The sequence below is a fragment of the Lactuca serriola genome, chromosome 9 (genome assembly GCF_051521515.1).
Source record: "Lactuca serriola cultivar US96UC23 chromosome 9, Lser_US96UC23_V15, whole genome shotgun sequence".
In the NCBI taxonomy this organism is placed as follows: domain Eukaryota; kingdom Viridiplantae; phylum Streptophyta; class Magnoliopsida; order Asterales; family Asteraceae; genus Lactuca; species Lactuca serriola.
The window spans coordinates 15,558,168-15,578,807 of NC_136416.1; the positions used below are offsets into that span (position 1 = coordinate 15,558,168).

Below are 20,640 nucleotides of genomic sequence, written 5' to 3' on the forward strand. Positions count from 1 at the left end.
TTGATGACAATATATATATATATATATATATATATATATATATACACACACACACACACATACACTAGCTGTTTACCTACGCCAAACGACGGGTGTGAATAGTTTTTACGAAAATTAGTTTCTAGAGACGATTTGTTTTTTGGACTTCAAATATAAGTATGTTTTTTTGTTTTAAATTATATGTATGTTGCTATTTTGGGTTAAAACTACTTTTCCTGATTAAAAAAGTAAAGTTCATTGTGTTATTGGGTAACTTGTTTTCTTTATGAGAATCGTTTTCATCAATTAGTACTATCAAATTAGGGTGACATGTCGTGTTTTAGTCTGACACGACATGACGCAATAACTTGTAATTTTACATTGACACGAAATGAACAAATTAAAATATGACCAACGTGACACGACACGACAAAAATAACATAAAATAACCAATTGAAATAGCATTATCAAGAGTTATGCTAACTAATACAAAATCAATAAGAATTAAGAATGAAAAGTTTGGATTCTTTACAAGTGCAAATGAAAACATGATTGATTGTGCATTATTGATTATGCAACACTTTTTTATACACCACATTTACAGTACATACTTCACTACCATTGAATTGTTCATCAGGGATCACTAATACTTTTGTATTCTCATGTGATACCCCTCTGGATAATGTCACATAAAGTTGTCCGTGCGAGAAAACCGATTCTGGAAGATAAATTCCTACATTTGGAATTGTTTGTCCCTGGGCCTTATTGATTGTCATTGCGAAACATAATCGGATTGGAAATTGTTTTCTCTTTAGCTTGAATGGGAACATGTCATCTTCAGATGGACATAGAGGAATCCTTGGCAAAAAAACTCACTTTCCAGCATGTTGACCAACAGCTATTTCAGCATCTATTACATTGTGTTGGAAACCTTTACATATCAATTGGGCGCCGTTACACAATCCATTTGATGGGTCGAGATTCTGTAACAGTATTATCGGGCATCCAACTTTCAGTCGTTGGTAATGAGGGGGTAAACCATTAACATTGAATGTGTTCAAGAATTCCACATGATATAAGTTATTTATATAATCTTCAGCTTCATCAAAACTGTAGTAAATTTTCTCTTCTCCATGGAATCGGCCGACCAATAAATCATTAATTTCATCGACACTATCATTTCTTGTGGATAATATTGCATGCGAAATAATATAATCAGTTTGAGATCTATTAATTTCCAATGATGGAAAGATTGCATCAATCAAAGCATTCAATGACTTTTCTTTTTCAGTGAAGGGAATTACCATATTATCAGGGATGCAAATAAAGTTTCCATGCACTGTTTCTTCAACTCCATCACCGACACGTAATAGTTAACTTACACAAATTTTGGTGGACCAACTTGACCCTGGAGACATAAATTATGGATTGATTAACAATTGCATGATACATTTGTATTATAAGGCTCATCGGTAAGTGATTGGACATCAACTTTATTGTATGCCTCTATTCATTCAAACAAAATGTTGTTAAAACACATAATAATAATAATAATAATAATAATAATAATAATAATAATTGGTTAATACATTTAAATATAATACATTATAGTAGCACACTATTAATATTTGTATATATCTATATCTATATATAATCTTACATCTCATTTTGGAGAAATAGTTCAAATTCATAGAATGACCTCATTCGTCTTCCCCATACGATTTTTCCAACAACATCTACATTACACCAAATTTAGTATTATTTAATTTGTCGTTTGAAATATATATATATATATATATATATATATATATATATATATATAAACATAGCAATCAACATTCTTTGACGGCTAAAATCTCTTGTGAGACTTGTGATAGAAAAACACAATGGATAAATTGGAAATAAATTGGCGATATCATTTTCCAAGAGAGTAAAAATTGTGTTACTCTTTTATTATTATTATAGCCCACCCACCAAAGAAAAATCTATAATATTGATATCTTGAGTGGTCTTCATAAAATTGATCCATTCGAAAATGATTTAAGGAGATAACGCGTCCTATGAAATTCATGTGGAAAATTGACTTCAAAACCCATGGGACAATTGCAATCATTTTGTCTCTCTGAGATATGTAATATAATAACAATATATGAATTATAAATATAATATTAAACAAATAATGACATATTTATTTTATTTTATTAATACTTACGTTGCGATCAATCAACCAAATAAGAAGTCTTTCATGTTCATCGTCGTCCCACGTAAACAAAACTCGAACAACTAGTATGTTCCACCATCGTGAACATGTCGTAATGCAGAAAAATCTCGAACAGTAGTATGACCATCTATTACTAAAATTTTCATGTCAATATGGAATACAAATAGGTATTGTTTTGTTTAATTTATTTTAACCATATAAACATTTTTATAAATTATTCTTTTTATGTAATAATAAAAAAAATCATTTTTATTTAAAAGCCTAAATTATTTTTATGTTTATGTGAAATATTTTAAATATTTACATTACGTTATTATATTTAATTTAATGTAAGAAATAAAAAAACTTCATATAATACGAATCAAAAGTGTTTTTCCCTTTTTATATATATATATATATATATATATATATATATATATATATATATATATATATATATATATACACGTTCACACTTTATTACACAAATACTTAAGATGGAACTATTGTTGATTTGTGAAGGCGTGAAAACGTCATATTTACCATCCATTATTATTTTATTTTTTAATAATAATATAGGGTTTTATACTCTTCTATCCAAACCCTAAATTGCATATTTAATTCTTACAACCGACATTTGCTCTACAAACTCCATTACCAGTTCGCAGTGGAGAAGGGAAGACCTTATTATGTTCGAATCGGTTCCTGTCGGCCTCATCTATCTAAACCCTAGGCGCCGTTTCTACCACGACATAAATCCACAAAATGCGACACCACAATACGACCAATACACCACCACCGCCTAACCACTTCCTTCATCTTTGTCTAACCACTTTCTCCGTCTCTAACTTTCTCTAGAATACCATCGAACCACCTCGAATTAGAGTTTTTTTGTTCTAATTTGGTACCCTCAACAGCTTTGCCTTCTCCGCCTAGATGGGCCAATCCTCTTCTAGTAACGCTCCGTCGCCGCCGCGGCCAACACAGCGCCACCACCGCTCTATTAGTTTATCTTCATCTGTTTTAGCTCGATCAGAAATTTTCTCTTTTATGCACTCGAAAAGGAGCCATCTTTTGAGATTCCTGACGTTGTTCCAACTACAATCGACTATACATATGAAATTCCAGATGAATGTTTAGCCATAGTTTTCTAGTTCCTCAGATCCGGCGAACGGAAGCGTTGTTCCCTCGTATCTCACAGTGGTTACTCGTCGAAGGTGAGAGTCACTACCGCCTTACTCTAAACGCCCAATCTGATCTCCTACCTCTTATTCCATCAATTTTTGCACGTTTTGACTCCGTTACCAAACTCGCGATGTGGTGTGACCATAGATCCGTTAGTATAAATGACGAAGGGCTGATCCTTATCTTGTTCTGGTGCCCTAACCACACACGCCTCAAGCTACATAGATGCCGATTTGACCATTTTAGACAAAGAAAGAAACCCAACTAAATAATTTTTAGGCTCAAGGATTCCTGATGATTCTCAGAAGCAGTATCGCTCAGCTTCATCATCACCATCAACAACAACAATGGTATAGTCAACTATCTTGCGTTGTACCGCGCAAATCTTCTTCAGGTAACCTAATGATTTGGTGTTTTATCAAGATTTTGTAGTTACTTTTGTGTCTTTTGATATCTGAATACTTCTGAACTTGTTAATTTTTAGAAAACAGTCGCATCGCATTCCCAATCTCTCCACACACCCTCTCTTTGTGTATGTTCTTCTTATTAGTCTGTTTTTTTACTTAATCGTGGTTACATTTTGATTCCTATGTTTCTGAGTGTTCTACTTCATTTAGCGATTAGATTTTGATCATAATATTGTTGTTAATGAGATTTAGGTTGGGGTTCTAGATAAATAGTCCATAGGCGTGTATAGGGAGAGTTTGCTGATGGGATTGATTAGGATGAACCTATAACTTAGGAACCAATTTTGCCTCAAGTATTACGTTTACTCTCTTCCTTTTGCCTTTGATTGAATTCAGATAAAATTTTAGATAAATTTTAAGAAGATATTAATCTAAGTTTGTGCTCTAAACATCTACTTAATGACCCAAGAAATCCCCAATTCATGTCTTAAATGCACTATTTGGGGTGTGTTTGGATGTTCGCAGAATCTAATGATCATGTGCACAAAGATTGGGATATATAATCCCTTTTAGAATTATCAACAGCTTGTTGCTTTTCAAATCTAATTATTTTTTTCCTAAATAACGGATCATACTCTTTTTTTTCACGTACTCCAGTTAATTCTTCTTCAAAAGCACATTCAATCACCCCCCCCCCCCCATGGGTAATTGCCCTAGAGAAATGATTGGTTCAACAATAAATGACTTAATAAAAACATATAGTATGTTATTATTAATATTTTATACACCAACAAAACAATATATAAAAAATTAAATTCTTGTAGTGATATTTCGCTTCAAAAAGTCATGTAACCACCTTTCTTTAATTTGTGTGTGCAAAGGAATCTTTCTAGTCTTAGATTATTGAATGTATCTCTTTGTTAACCATATAACTAATAGAAAAGCCCTAAACTAACCAATTTTTGTATAATTTTCAGAAAATTGAAGGAGAGATTAAGAGGAAGTGTTTGTTTATTGACCATTGAATATTCCTAAAATATGCTGTAACGAACAACTAGTGTAAAAATTAAGTAAGGTATGTCAAATTGAATTTGTTAATGGTGATTTGTGAATAAATATCCTAATTTAATATATTTTTCATTGTTTATTGTAACATACTTTATATTTAATTTTTTTTTTGTTATTTTGTTGATGACATGAAATTTGGTAGCTAGCAAGTTGTGAAATGCTCAGTTAAAAGGAAGTACATCATTATAAATCGATTAATTTGGTAATATTCAATAACTTATGATGATTTTTTTTATGTGGACTGCATTATTAAAGATTTTAGAAAATTGTTTATTCTATATGATATTTGTTGATAAAAATTAAAAGCATACATACACAAAGTGACTACATTGTTTAAGTAATTGATCACATATAATTAGGCAAGCATATGGTCATATAGTATGTTATGTAGGATCAAAATGTTTCAAGAAGTAAAATCAATGAAACATAAACATATTAATGTGATGCATCCTACTTAATTTAGCAAATTAGAAAAATGATTAAAAACATGAAAGAAATACTTGTTTGACTTTGATTAATAAAGGGAACAACTGTTGATTGCGGCTGTAGGTGACAACCTGAAATTTCTATCTTGTACAACCATTCAATTCAATCAAAGTCATACTCGTTTGCTATCTTTTAGCATTGTTTGGGGTCTGTTTGCGTGATCTAAGCCTAGTACATTTGAGGATTGGGTGTTAGGAAGTATCCGCGAGAGTTCAGTGTGCAACATTCAAGCCAGAAACTTCATCATGAGGAGTTTACGGCCGTAAACACCTCCTTGGCCGTGAACTCCTCCCCTCATATATGATATTCCTTCATTTTCACCTTTTTCTCTCACTTCTATCTCAAGAACTCGATTTCCTCTCAAGTAACATCAAGTTTTTCACCTTGATCTTTAAAAGATGTAAGTATTCCTTCCATTGATTAGTTGATACGTAGCTTTATCTATTGAAGATCCATGTTTTCATCCATGAAATAACTCTTTTGGATAGATCTTCAACTTTTCTTCACTTTCACCAAGAACAACTTCTTGTTCTTGGGCCGTGAACTCCTTAGAAGCCTTCAAAAGTGTATGTATCTCTTCTATCTTTTAGTTAGGCTTGATAAACACATGATTCCTAGCCTTAAAACATCATTTAATGCATGAACATCAAGAGTTTACGGCCGTAAACTCTTGTATGGTCGTAAACCCATGTTTTGGTGCATATCTTGGCCGCAAACTAGTTTTAAGTCCAAACCTAGGACCGTGAACACTTAGTGAATGCTTGTTAGGGCTGTAAACACCACTTAAAGTCATGCCCTATGGCCGTAACCTCCCCTTGGCCCTAAACACCAAAGGTATGGCCGTAAACTCCAAGGTGTGGTCGTAAACTCTATTTTATACTATCATATGTGATTAAAAAACTTCAATCCAAGTGTTTCCTAGTCCCTAAAGTGGTTTCCTTGCATGATTAGTTGTATATACACTAATTATATACATATATGTGACAATATATGCTTAGTAGGATCCGTTTGTGCTCGAGGCTTCACTTGAAACTTAGCATCCTATATCAAACTTTACATTCATATCACTCACTACAGGTGAGTTCCTACCCCTTAACTTATCTTTTAAATGATTTTAAATGATTTTATATCTTTTAAATGATTTTAAATAATTTTATGGGGGGATACAAGTAGAAACATTATAGTTATTATATCAATCGCATGTGATTAATAACTATCAAATAAGTGGATTTCTTATACTTCAAACTGTTTTATCAAAACAAACCATTTCAAAACATTTTTATAAACTGACATCACATCATCTGCAACCATTCAAATGGTTAAAGTTCCTTTTTATGTTTAAAACTCTTTTATATGTTAAACTCTTTTAAACTTATATATTTTCAAAATCATGTCTATATAGATATAGTTATATAAGTAAGGTTGAAAGGGCTTAGGACTGATAACTCACTTTATTTCTTGTTCCTTGTTTGGTTGTGGACTTAGGCTATCCGGTTGTTTGTCCGAGTGACGTTTGAATCTTAGTTATATATTATGTATATATGTATAGATATAAAAGTTCTTACATCAGTTCAGCACCTTTGGGTAGGAAAGGTGTACAAACATACTCAGTCATTCAAACAACAATACTAGTAAACTATAATAGGTATAGTTTAGAGGATTACTACTCACTATTTCTGGTACAATGAAACATACAAGAGTCAGTTCATACATGAGTTAGAAAGAACATCCTATAATGAGAAACAGAAAAAACATACTGTAACTCCCTGATTCTCAGTTATTGTTTTAAATAAGATTTTTGGGTTAGGCCTTACTCGACGAGTTGGTTGCCCTACTCATCGAGTAGCAGCTGGTGGGATCGCGAGTTAAGTGACCTACTCGACGAGTCCATATTGGGACTCAGCGAGTAGGAGCTGGCAGATGAAACCCTAAATCCCAGGGTTTTGCACCCTATTTAAAGGAACCTTAGCCTCCCTTGGGCCTCTTTACAGTTCTAGAGAGTCCTTGAGAACCCTAATATGTGTGTGTGCCCATTGTGTGTTTGAAGCTTGAAAAGAGGATCTTTGGAGGGAGAAGGCTTGGAGGAAGAGGATATTGGAGCAAGTAGAGTGTGGGAATCAACACTTATCTCAATTATCATCTTCTAGAGGTACCCAAATCGCCGTTTCCCTTGTAGATCTCTTATATTGGTTGAGTTTTAGGGTTTTTATGGAATATTAAGTTAGTAAGATGAGCTATGGGCTAGATTTGAGGTTGTAACTTCAGATCTGGACCCTCCTTGGATTCTAGAAGCATAAAGTTACAGTTTTGGTCATGATTGAGGTCCCTCTTGAGCATGAAGCTCCATTAGTACTTAAAATAGGCATTTAGAGCCTTTATAGCCATGCATGCATGTAAAGTTTGCAACTTTACGTGATAAGCATGCCCTAGAAGCTTGGATCTGTGATTTGGAGCCGCTGCATGGCTCAAATCAAGTCTGTATGGAAAAACGACTGAATGGGCTCGCCGAGTCGAAAGGTTGACTCGGCGAGTCACATGAAGATGGTCGTGAACTCGACGAGTTGGATGAACAACTCGACGAGTCCGATGAAGATTGCCATAGACTCGACGAGTTGAAGAAAAACTTGGCGAGTTTGATGATTTTCTCCAGGATATGTATGAGTGTGTATCCGTCGAGTTGCAAGGAGGAAACTCGACGGGTGGCCTTAAAGTTTGATCGAAAATCGAGGGAACTCGACGAGTCACCTCGATGACTCGGTGAGTTGGAATGTGCTTCAAGGAACTCGGCGAGTAGCCGAGGGTACTCGGCGAGTTGTGGTCAACATGGACTTTTGACCTTGACTGAGGAATTTGACTTTGACCAGGGGTTGACTAGTGGGTTATGGAGTACCTTATAAGGTTAAGGACTTATGAGTATGTTGTACTACGATAATAGGTGGTGGGGCCTGTGTCAAGTGATCCGAGAGTTGGATTTTACCTTTCGAGTCGACATCTGTGAGGTGAGTTATCCTCACTATATCGATAGGGTCTAAGGCACCAAGGCCGACCCTTTAGTTGTTATCGTTATAGTATGCTCCATGTAGATATGATCCGTTAGATCAGAATCAGGATAGACTATATGTTATGTTCTTATGATCCGTAGGGATTGCTATGTTAGTGACTTGCTAGGTCAGTGCTCTAGTTATGAGAGATTGCTATGTGTGGTAATCAGGGAGATAGATATGTTCGATGTTTTGTATATGCCGGTAAATGTTTGTATGCGCACATGGTTATTTGCTTGTTGATTTGGGTTGAGGCGGTTCTACTTTGTGCTGAAAGCCAACATACCCTATGAGCGGGCCGGGGAGACTGTAGGTCCACGTAGCGGTCCAGTCATGCCGAAGGCTCGTTATAGATTCAGTTAGACTGTAGGCCCTATAGGGCGGTCCATTCGGGCCAATGGCCCAATATGTATATTAATTGATCGATTATTACTGATATGATATTATCATGTGGTATTGGTATTTTGGGGGTAGTTCACTAAGCCCTTGGGCTTAGAGTTTTCAGTTATTGTTTCAGGTACGTCAGGAGATCGTGGCAAGGAAAAGGCGTGACCGTACCGCTCCTCACCCTTACGATCTGTTTTTGGGACACTCTGATGAATAGTGATTGAAAACAATTTGTAAACAAACACTATTTGGGTTTAAATTGTGATTGGAAAAGTTTATATTTGGTGTAAAATTTATGGATGTTACACATACTATGATGAGAAACAAAGAGAACATACAATAAACTAGAACAGAGAGAACACACTATACAAATACAAGAACACTATAACATTAATGTGAGCCACTACTTCATGGCATGGCAATATATTGCTGTGTCACGTTTTCTAACCAGAGTCTCCTAGAGGGAGAGCATGAATTTGTGTATAGATCTATACGGGATTGACCATCCTACACCTTGCTGCTAACTACAGTGGGACCTGCAGGTCTACGGGTGACGAATGTCATACCATTTTGATGTCTTCATACATCGAGTTTTTTTAGTCAATCAAGTATGGTTACAATTATATCACATTTTACCTTAATTAAAATAATTGTTTTAAGGTAGTTAGTACAACGGTAGTTGCTATATACAAATACTACAAGTACATCTTTATTATTTTCCCATTACATTCAAATTGTGATCTTCTCACATAAACGGTAATGTAAACTATATTTTTGGTAAATGATCGTCAGTCTTTGGAAAAAAACACTCACTTTTACACAAGTAAAAACATACGGAACAGTCGTGCCTTGATAGAAGACTACATTTCAGTTAAAGTAGAAAATATAGGATTTTCTAGGAGATACAAATATTTGCAAACAAACATTTACAAACACTTATAAACATTTACAATCTTTCATTCAAATCAATGACACTAAAATATTTATGAACTCACCAACTTTATGCTGATCTACTCTTTCAAAATAACTTGTATTCTCAGGTCACCAGTAGACAGGTACACTGTACTAGATTTTGAGAAGACGGAGCATATACAAGACTCGTCTTTTATTTTGATTCATATTTTGGTGCCTTACCAACTATACTCAGAACACACTTGTATTAAATTATTCTATTAATTCAATAGATGATGTTGTTGCTTGTTTACTATTATACATTGTTGTGATACTGTACATGACGCCCTTCGCCCCAGAACGTTTCCGCCGTTCCGGTTTTGGGGTGCGACACTGTAGAATGAAGAAATATGCATTTTTAATTTTTATACACTTTAAACCAAGAATTAAGAACTTAAAAACAAAAACCATAAGAAAAACATACCTTTTGTAGGAACAGTAGAGGAATGAGAATAAGATTAAGAGACTTCAAATTGGCGCTATATATATATATATATATATATATATATATATATATATATATATATATATATAATGAAACCACGTTATTATTTTGGAGGGATAAGAACAAGTCAATGAAAGATATCCAATATTTATTTAGTTAGGATAGATAATGTAGAAAGTTTAGGATATGTTTTCTAAATTTCAAATTAGGATAATGTAAAATTTTTAAAATTCATATATTTTCTATTGTCATATCCATTTTAAATTTTTTGATTTTCAAAATTTATAATTTAATAAATAAATATTGTAAATCTAAAAAATAAAATTTTAAGTTATAGTATTATACTTTAATTTTTCTTGTAAGAGCATTGTACTTTGGAAAAATTGAAAGTAAATTGTTGTAATGAAAATATTTATCTATGTAATGGTTGTCCAAATAATTGAATAAAAAAATATATGCATAATCACAACATCCATTATAGATGTTGCAAAATCTATCAAAGATGTAAAACAAACAATTCATTAAAACCTGAATTTGAGGGGTTTGACCTGATGAAAAGTTGGTATAAAAATTGATAAGATGGAATAAACCAAACAATTAATACAAATTGATGAATAATTAGATAAATATCTGTATATTTATATGTATGTGTATAAAATGATATTAAAAGCAAATATTACAGACGTACCCTTAAAACTAATTTGGACCTGTCCTAAAACTGATATTTTTTTTTTGCAGGAGTAGATGATGGAGGTTGCTGAGAATAGGGTTGCAAACGAGCTCGAGCTCGGCTCGTTTCGAGCTATGTAGTACAAAGCTCGAGATCGGCTCGTTAAGAATTGTACGGGCTCGGGCTCGGCTCGTATATGGTATACTTTAATTTCCTAAAATGGTATTTATTAAATTATTATTTACTTTAATATAATTTTTTTTTATTATATATATGTAGGCTCGTTTAGGCTCGCGAGCCTAATCGAGCCAAGTAACAGAGGCTCGAGCTTGAGCTCGTTTAATAAACAAGCCTAATATTAAGCTTGAGCTCGGCACAGCCTCGTTTATAATCGATCTTGCGTCGAGCTTTTAACGATTCGATCTCGAGCAGCTCACTAGTAGCTTGGCTCGTTTGCACCCCTAGCTGAGAATCAATTTCTTGAGTTGTTCTCATAATGAAAGATCTAAATAGAAATTGCAGGAAACAAACAAAAAACCCCCAAACTTATGATTATATTGTTAATGTTAATTTTACATAATATGGTGTTTGTTTGTCATGCCTGAATCTTTTTTTTTCTGTAGGAATAGTAGATGACAGGGTGATTGTTAGTGTAGGTCGTGGTGTAAATTACAACTGTGGTAGTCTCGGTTACTACTGGCTGATTCAGTACCTAAAACACAAAAAATCACACATGCACCAATAAAGAGAGTTAGAATATATATTAATAGATGGTTGTTATGGGACCAATAAACACAAAACACATGCACACACCATTAGAGAGAGAGAGAGAGAGAGAGAGAGAGAGATTTTCTACCTGTTTTTTTGATGGTTGTTTAGGGAGATGTAAACACAAAAAAACACACACAATTAAATAGAGTTATAATGTATATTAATAGCATTTCACAAAGAACTTACCTGTTAAGGTTTTTTCTTTTGCAGGGATCGAGAAAGAGAGAATGCAGGAAAAAACGTTGGCTGTTTCGAGTCTTGTAAACACACAAAAAACACACATACACAATTAAGAGAGTGTAAATTTATGTAGAGTGACTTTGTGTATGTCTGTAGTTTTTCTTTTCTATTGTATTAAAGAGGGAGATAGAGAGCGAGTCTATGTATGTAATAATCACAACCAACACACACACACACAATTAATTACATTCACAACCTACGTACATGTTAGGTTTTATGTATGCAAAAAACACACAAACACATACACACCTATAATCTTATTCACAAAAAAAATACATGTTTCGTATTTTTCCTACAGGAACCGAGCAAGAGATTTGACAAAATAGGGTTTTAAATTAGAGATATAAATAAGTAGTTAGAGATAATGGAAACAATAACAAATTTATTGTCACGTTTCCTATAAAATAGGTTTATTATTTGAATAGGTAAGCTTGACTCATTCAAACGATAATAGACATTGACTTTTTCAATTCAAATGATAATAGATATTTTGACTTTTCAATAGTTGACCATATAACTTCTATATATTCTGCATGCATAAATTCATTGTATGTATTGCTTAAGGTCTTGTACCTCTTAAAATTCAGCAAAACATGCTAAATGCTTATTAAGGTGTATATATATATATATATATATATATATATATATATATATATATATATATATATATATATATATATATATATATATATTGGTGTGACATGTTCGCAAAAAGTTTGGATGCTTGAGGAGGTAACTGCTTTGGGAGCTTTCTTGAGAACACAATCACAGAAGAACCGTTAGAGGACGATCGGGTGTTCTCCCGGGACATCTATCTGACGATCAAGTTAGTCTAGGGTGAGAGAGAAATCTTAGGGTAATCTTCGTGAGAAATAAGATGGATCCCCCTTGAAACGGAAGAGATCCGTTTATACCTGTTGTTAACAGATCACGAGGACCGTCTCTCGTGAGCGTGATACGTGGCCTCCTGTTACTGGGAGAACTATTCATGCTAACTAACCACCAGGTGACGCTAGTTCTGAGCATCACCTGGGCTATTTGTTGCTTTCTCATTGGTTATGAGTGAATGAGGAGATCACGTGGGATGTTCTTCCCTTCTGACGAGAAATGAGTTGTCGCTCCTGCTTTGGCTCTCTGAGGCTAAGACCGGGTCTCAGCCATGGCAGTAACGTCTCTGTTACATTTAACGTGACCGTTAGATAATGTTAACAAGTCCCTTAGACTAGTAAGCCTTTGCATTCGTGACGTAGCAAAGTTGTTCTGGTCTACTCATAGATACGTGGCGAACTGCTATTGACAGCTTGTGTAGTTGGCTACCCATGAGTCTCCCATCGGTGCAGGCGGTGCCATTGGTGATGGTGTTGGTGGTGACGATGAGTTGGCTTTCCAGGATGTTATTGTCACTGGTGCTTCCCCAGAAGGATCCTACCCTTTTTGGGTCTCCAAGGAGTCTTTGCCATGTCAAGAGGCGCTTTGATGTTCTGGAAGCTTCTTCCAGCGGTATTGCCAAGACCGCTAGCTCTGAGCCCCCACTGCACAAGAAACATAATTTGAGTTTCTTGCTTGAGGGTTCCAAGAGCTCCACCTGTTCCCCCGATGAGGCTTCTTCAAAACTGCCGGAGGGGGCACCCAATCATGCGATCGAACTGTCTGGTCGTATAGTAGAGGGAGACGTTGACAAGGCCAACCCCGTTCCCACCACTGGTGAAACTAAGGCGAAGACTAGGTATGCACCTTCCCATGGTCTTGCATTAGCTTCTTTTGATAAGACCACAACCGTCCCCCTTTTTGCAGGTTCTCGTCTGGATGCCTATAAGTCGGCTTGGAAGCTAACTGCCCAAGACCTTGTCTCTGATCACGACGCCGCCCTTGTGTGGTGTCGGTACGCGTTTCCTCCCACTTCCACTGGGGCCCTAACAGTTCTATTGCATGAACATATGGACGACGGCTTGCTCTACGTCGCCGCCAAGGTGTCATCGTATTTGGTTGCCGCCGCTGAATGTATCTCTGAAACGGAGACTCTCCAGTCTAATTCTTATTAGAAGAGTATTGGATGTGAAGAGTTGAATACCTAGTTGGCAAAGATAGAAGCTTATAAGTGCAGTTGGTAGGTTGAGCGGGAGGTAGTTCTGCGCGAGAAGGCAAGTTTGGTTGATCAGGTAGCAAAGTTGGAGGAGGAGGCGAGGCGTCTGGATGATCGATTAGGAGTTTTGAGTTAGGAGAATGCGGGGCTGAGCGAGCGGACAACAGAATTGGAGGTTGATCTAGTTACTGAGAGTACTGTAAAAGGGGAGTTGGAGAAGGATGTTTCATGGATCCTTAGCGAGGTGCTCAGTAGGGTGGTGGACCGATTGATCGAGAACCCTCAATCTCCAAGGTTTGGTACATGTGTAGAAGGCTTGTGTTGCCAGAGGCGTAGAACAAGGTAAAAGGATTATCTGGGAGCACATAATTGCCAGGGTGTCTGACCCAAGGACTCAAGAGATGGAAGATGCCCTGGTGGCTTTTATTGAGACAGATTTTGCCAACCACCTTCGCCTGGGTAGTCTGGACATGGTTGGGCTCTGCCGTCTCTTTCAAGAAGCTCAGAGCGATGGGTCAGGCTCTGACCCACACTCTGCTATTGGTGACGACAATTATGGGCGTCACCCGGGCTATTTGTTCTTCCCTTGTGACGAGAAATGAGTGTAAACCGGGCTATTTGTTGCTTTCTCATTAGTTATGGGTGAATGAGGAGATCACATGAGATGTTCTTCCCTTGTGACGAGAAATGAGCTGTCATTCCGGCTTTGGCTCTCTGAGGCCAAGACCAGGTCTCAACCAAGGCAGTAACGTCTCTGTTACATTTAACGTGGCCGTTAGGTAACGTTAATACACACACACACACACACACACACATATATATATATATATATATATATATATATATATATATATAACATTACTATATTGATAATTTATTGATTATGAAATAAGTCTACTAAAAATGAATTGATTTTTATTGGACTGAGAGTCCGTATACCAAATTATGTTCCTAATTCCAAGAGTTCTTAAATCCTCACTTTGTTCGACGGTCCGTATACCAAATCGTCACTTTTTGTTTTGATGCTTGTTAGACTTTATGATTGATGTAAACATAATCTGTTTTTTTTATCAGTTTAATAAACTTGATTTTTTTTGCATAAGTTTAGGTTACTATTTTGATAGATTAGGGATGGGTTGGGGATGAGCCGAAGAAAAGCCCAAAATTTAAAGGTGAGGGGATTCGATTCCCCACATCTGTCAGGGATGGGGATGAGGTTAGACACTTGGGGATGGGGACATGGATGGTCAACCCCGCCTCATATCCGACCCATTTCCATCCCTAATTATTCCTCGAGGTTGTATTACGTTCCATGGTTCCATGGACGTGTGTCGCGTGTGAACGCTTCACCACCAAGTAAATGGATTTAACGTTTGTGCCCTTAATAACATAATTGGTGGAGAATAGTCATCGTGATTCCTATCAATTTTTAGATTCCTACCAGATCCGGACCCTATCATTGAGTTTTGTAATATGTTATGAGTCTATTATAATATATCAATGATATGACTAAGGCTGTGTTTGGCGCGCCACAACTAGCTTATTTTTCGAGCTTTTTTATGTTGTCATGTTTGGTAAGCCAAAAAGTAGCTTATAAGCTAGCTTTTTGAAAAACTACTTAGACTAGCTTTTTAGGAGCTTTTTAAATTTTTTTCAAATACACCCTTTAATTAATTATAGAAACACATGCTCTTACATGTCATTTTATGAAATTTTATATATTCCAGTTAGCTTTTCAACTAGTTTTAGAAAACATTATTTTTTTTTCAACTAACTTTTTAACTAGTACGCCAAACATAACCTAAATTTCTTGGGATGTATTTCTTTTTACATCCTAAAATTGATTATGCAACTACTAACTCACCATTACAAAACTGGGAAAATGACTTATAAACCCAACGAAGTTTTCAAACCGTTCCAAAAACCCAATTATGTTTTGTCTGTTCAAGAAAACCCAACGTACTAACATTTTGTTTAAAAAAACTCAACTAAATTACACTTTGTTCACTTTTCATTAAGGGTCAACCGGTTAATAAAAGTCAACGAATGACATGGTTTATGACGTGTAATTAAATATCAGAAAATGACTTGTAAGACCAACGAAGTTTCAAATCCGTTCAAAAAACCCCAATCATGTCTTGTTTGTTGAAAAAAAAACCCAACGAACTTACGCTTTTGTTCAATTCTCATTAGAGGCAACCAGATTCATTATGTATACAACTAGTTGGCAAATGACATGACATTATATTTAATAACATAAAATAAATAGATTAGAATTACGTTTTATATATCGATTTAGGGTTTCGAGAAGAAAAAAACAAATAGTGTCTGTGTTCGAACTCTTGTAATAACTACTTCTTATTCTTCCTTTCAATCGTTGATGTCCAACTCAATATCTACAAATAAGATATTTGATGATGAAAACCCTTGTGGATGTGGACGTTCTTCTTGGATTTGGACATCTAAAACGGAGGATCATCCAGAAATTTTTTTTTAGGGCTAAATCGATATATAAAGGGCAATTCTAATCTCTTTATTCCATGTCATTAAACATAATGTCATGTCATTTGTTAACTAGTTGTATACCAAATAAATCTGGTTGCCTCTAATGAGAATTGAACAAAAGCATAAGTTCATTGGGTTTTTTTCAACCAACAAAACATGATTGGGGTTTTGTGAACAATTTTGAAATTTCGTTGGTCTTACAAGTCATTTTCTGATATTTAATCACACGTCATAAACCATGTCATTCGTTGACTTTTATTAGCCGGTTGACCATAAATGAGAAGTGTAAGTTAGTTGGGTTTTTTAGACAAAATGTTAAGTTCGTTGGGTTTTCTTAAACAGACAAAACATAATTAGGGTTTTTTGAACGGTTTGAAAACTTCGTTGGGGTTATAATTCATTTCCCTTACAAAACTATACCGCAACAAATTTTAGAATGGGAATTTTGACTTTTATATTTTTAGTATTTTAGAAAGTCGAACATACATTTATTATTATATTCATAAATTTATACATTTCTTTCCTAATAAAACTTGAACCCTTTTTGCTAGGAAGGATTCATCTGAACAACTACTTACCGCATCTAAGCTTGAGGATAACACAACAGAGGTTTTCGACTCTTCTATTATTGAATTAAAAAAAAAAAAAGCATTACACAATTTTGTAAAGCATATGAAAAACATGCTACGATACTGTTTTGGGAAAAATTAACTGCTAAAGAGAAAGAATGTTTTGTAAAACATATGAAAAGCATGCTACCAAAGAGAAGGTTCTCCATAAGCTTCGTAAAGTAAGATAAAAAAGGAAATGAAATTAAAATTTGATAATACTTGAATCTCTCTGAAAGCTTCTCATTCCCCACTGCATCTGGTCATGCGACTTCTCTTTCACCACCTGCAAAATCACAAAATCCAAATAAAAAAGCGAACATGTTGATCGGATAGATGGGGAAGATGATCGTTACTGGAAGATGAACCACAAGGGGAATGAGAGTTGAGGAAATAAGGGGGTTAATGGGTTAAGAAGATGGTGGAGGGTTATGTATTTCTTTTTATTACTAAATGATTATTTTAAAACAGAAAAAAAAAATTCAAAAAAATCCAACCAAGGATAAAATCATAATTTCAGGTCAGTTATGAAAAATGAAACCTCAATGACTACCCATAAAATAAATGAAACCATAGGGACCAATGCGTAATGTTTTCAATCGCTGTTTTGACAAACACAAACACGGAGACCAAGAACGTAAAAAAAAAAAAAAAAAAAAAAAAAAAAGGTAAACACACGTTACTTCGAGGGATTATTTTTGTTATTTTGCCGGTCAAATTGGTTTGTGATGGATTTGGCCATCGGAAATGACTGTTGTTTTCTAGCAATGTAACTCCAAAGTTTATAGGAAAATAAATATCTATGTCCGAAGTATTGCTGACTAAAAAAACATATTTTCCATATAACCCCTATTATAATAAAATAATCAATTTTGCCACATTCTTCAATCCTCCTCCATAAAAGTTAAATTACTATTTTATCTTTCACCCTTATTAATATAATCCTATAATTTAGCAATAAATCAGGAATACACAAACTTACTTCAAATTTATCATCTTAATTTTAGAAACCGATTCAAAATTTGAAATACCAATTGTCCTCCCCTCCCCCTCTTTTTTTTTTTTTTTCTTCTGTATCTCACTTCATCTTATATGCACAAACTAATTAACCGACAAAACTTCTATCTTTATATTTTAATAAATTTTTACAAGTCTTTGATTAGTCGTTGTGATTTTAAATTATCAATATGTATTTTTTTTCAACCGTGGTTTGCACGAGGATTAACCTAATTAGGCTAAATAAGAAAGGAAGAAAGCAATCAAGATCTAGCAATATTAATGGAAAATTTTCTGTCTCATGTGATTGTTGGTACTAGTCGCTATACCTGGCCGGCGACATGATCTTGCGTTTGGGGCATTTGCTGGGCTCTTTTGGGCTGAATTAGGCCGAGCATATAATAATGGGTCATAAGGTGTGCATTCTAAAGTTGATCTCCAAGACCAACAGCTATAAATTTTTATCTAGAAAGAAGAACTTGAATTTTGTCCACGCCGCATTTGAAACAAATTGCAAGTATATCATCAACATATTAGAGGACATGTCTCCAAAAACAAAATATATGATTTTTCTTAGGACGTAAATTGTTATGAAAAACTAGTTTGTGATTTTTACACCAAGTTTTGAGCATAAAACCATTTCCTCACGTCCATACCCCCAACTAATCTTGAAAACCTTTTGAGTATGACGAGAAAAATGGAAAGAAAGGTACAACGTTGATTGTGAATATTGGTTTCGATTTGATCTACTAAAATTCTAGTTAATTTTTCTATGTATTTAGACGCTAAATTTAATTTTTCATATACTAACAATCTAAGATAGCTTCATGATGTAATTCTATGTATTTAAAGTTTTTTAAATCTCTTTAGTTACATTCTTCGAATTTAGATCACCCGATTCCAACCTAAGTCAATTTATGAAATCAACCTACCCCTACCAGAGCCTATGAATGCTAACACAACTCTTTATGAATCGGAACCAAAAGGTGAAATCGAAACCGAAAAAATAAGTCCATGACAAAAAAATTGAAAAAAAAAAACCAGAACCAAATCGAATTCAACCAGAACTAAATAAAATGAAAGGAAAGATTGCAAAACCAGACTTGGGTCTAGAATTAGATCGATTAAAAATACTAGTTTGAAAAAGGATTGTGGCCGGTTTGAAGAAGATTTACTCCCATAAAAGATTGAATCGTCCATGGGCCGACAAGGACCGATGTGGAACCTTTTTTATGCACCTCTACTTACTATGTATCATTGTGATAATGACATTCGGTAAGACATGAATTAGAGCAACCTCAAGATGGTAAAGAACTTAATGCACTCAAAATTTGACCCTAAAACTTATATAAAATTGTTGCATATTGAAATTGTATTACAGAGACTACACCATAGTTTAAAAGAGCAACAACATCCTTTTTTAAATCATTAATTGATATGATAGAACACTTGAGAAAGCCCCTGAAGTGGGTTCACCTTCGGCTAAACAATCCTTAAGCCTTTTGTAATGTCAACAAGCTTCCCAATTGGTGTTGATAACTCAAACCCTTGAAGTAACCGAACATCAATTAAATTACTTGCAAATCGAATGTGCTAGCAGGGAAGATTCGTCTTCCATAACTGAACGAAATGTACTCGAAGTTCTGACCTTGACAACTTACGTTTGAGTGTTCATTAAGAAACATTTTAGGTTGAAACTCATCAGGATCTAGCAAAATTTTTGGGTCACATTGTAGCTTCCATACGTTCATAATCAGTTTGAGTGCCTTTCGAGTGTAACACCCATAAAAATCACAATAAATTTAAACTTTTTAAAACCAACCCAAATTCACAAATTGTTTAGAAACATAGTTTTTTAAAAAAATTCAACATCAGAGTCTCCCAAAATCATAAGTCAAAACATGAGGATGTGTACGGTCATGCCTTTGCCTTTCCGCGGTCATCTGATGTGATATCCCCATTTTCATGGCCAGAAAAGACCAATTTTGTTTATGCTTTATAAAAATCAGAGTATCTCTTTTAATCAAAATGTTGTAGAATTTGTTCCCAGTAAAACATGATAAATACGTTATTAAAATATTTCCGAAGAAAAGTATTTTTATTTATTTTAAAACATTTGGGATGTCATTGTCAACACAGAAACATAAGTATAAACATAACTTACATTCATTATCACTAGTGATCTATATCTCCTTAATCTCTCAGTGTAATGCGACTTCATATCAACACATGTGATATAAATAAACTGAGTGAGTCAGGTTGGGAAACCTGGTGAGTACATAGGGTTTTCAACCGACAATAATATAATTATTATGTTTAATCGTCAAACAGTTAACCTAATTACCCACCCCCATTATCTTCTTTACTCTTAAGGGTCTACCCTAAGAATCAGCTACTCCTCGTTAATTCATTCATAAGGATCATCCTATGGAATCGGCACGAAATCCATCGTTGCCAGGGTTTACTCAACAGGCACTAAATCCATAGCTGTCAGGGCTATTTCGTTTATCGACAGTATCCGCTCACAATACATGTCAATGGGTTTTTAGAGTACATCGGTGAACACATCGTTCACAACACCTACAGGTTACGAGCCTGCTAGTGTTCCACTGGATTGT

At 34.8% G+C, this 20,640-nt stretch overlaps 1 protein-coding gene across 1 annotated transcript; it reads right to left on the minus strand.

Moving 5' to 3' along the window:
* Nucleotides 1-851: 851 nt before the first annotated feature.
* Nucleotides 852-1,286, minus strand: LOC145075373 (uncharacterized). The gene has a single exon (XM_079021642.1). The coding sequence runs from the start codon at nucleotides 1,284-1,286 to the stop codon at nucleotides 852-854; it is 435 nt and encodes a 144-aa protein (XP_078877768.1).
* Between the last annotated feature and the right edge of the window lie 19,354 nt (nucleotides 1,287-20,640).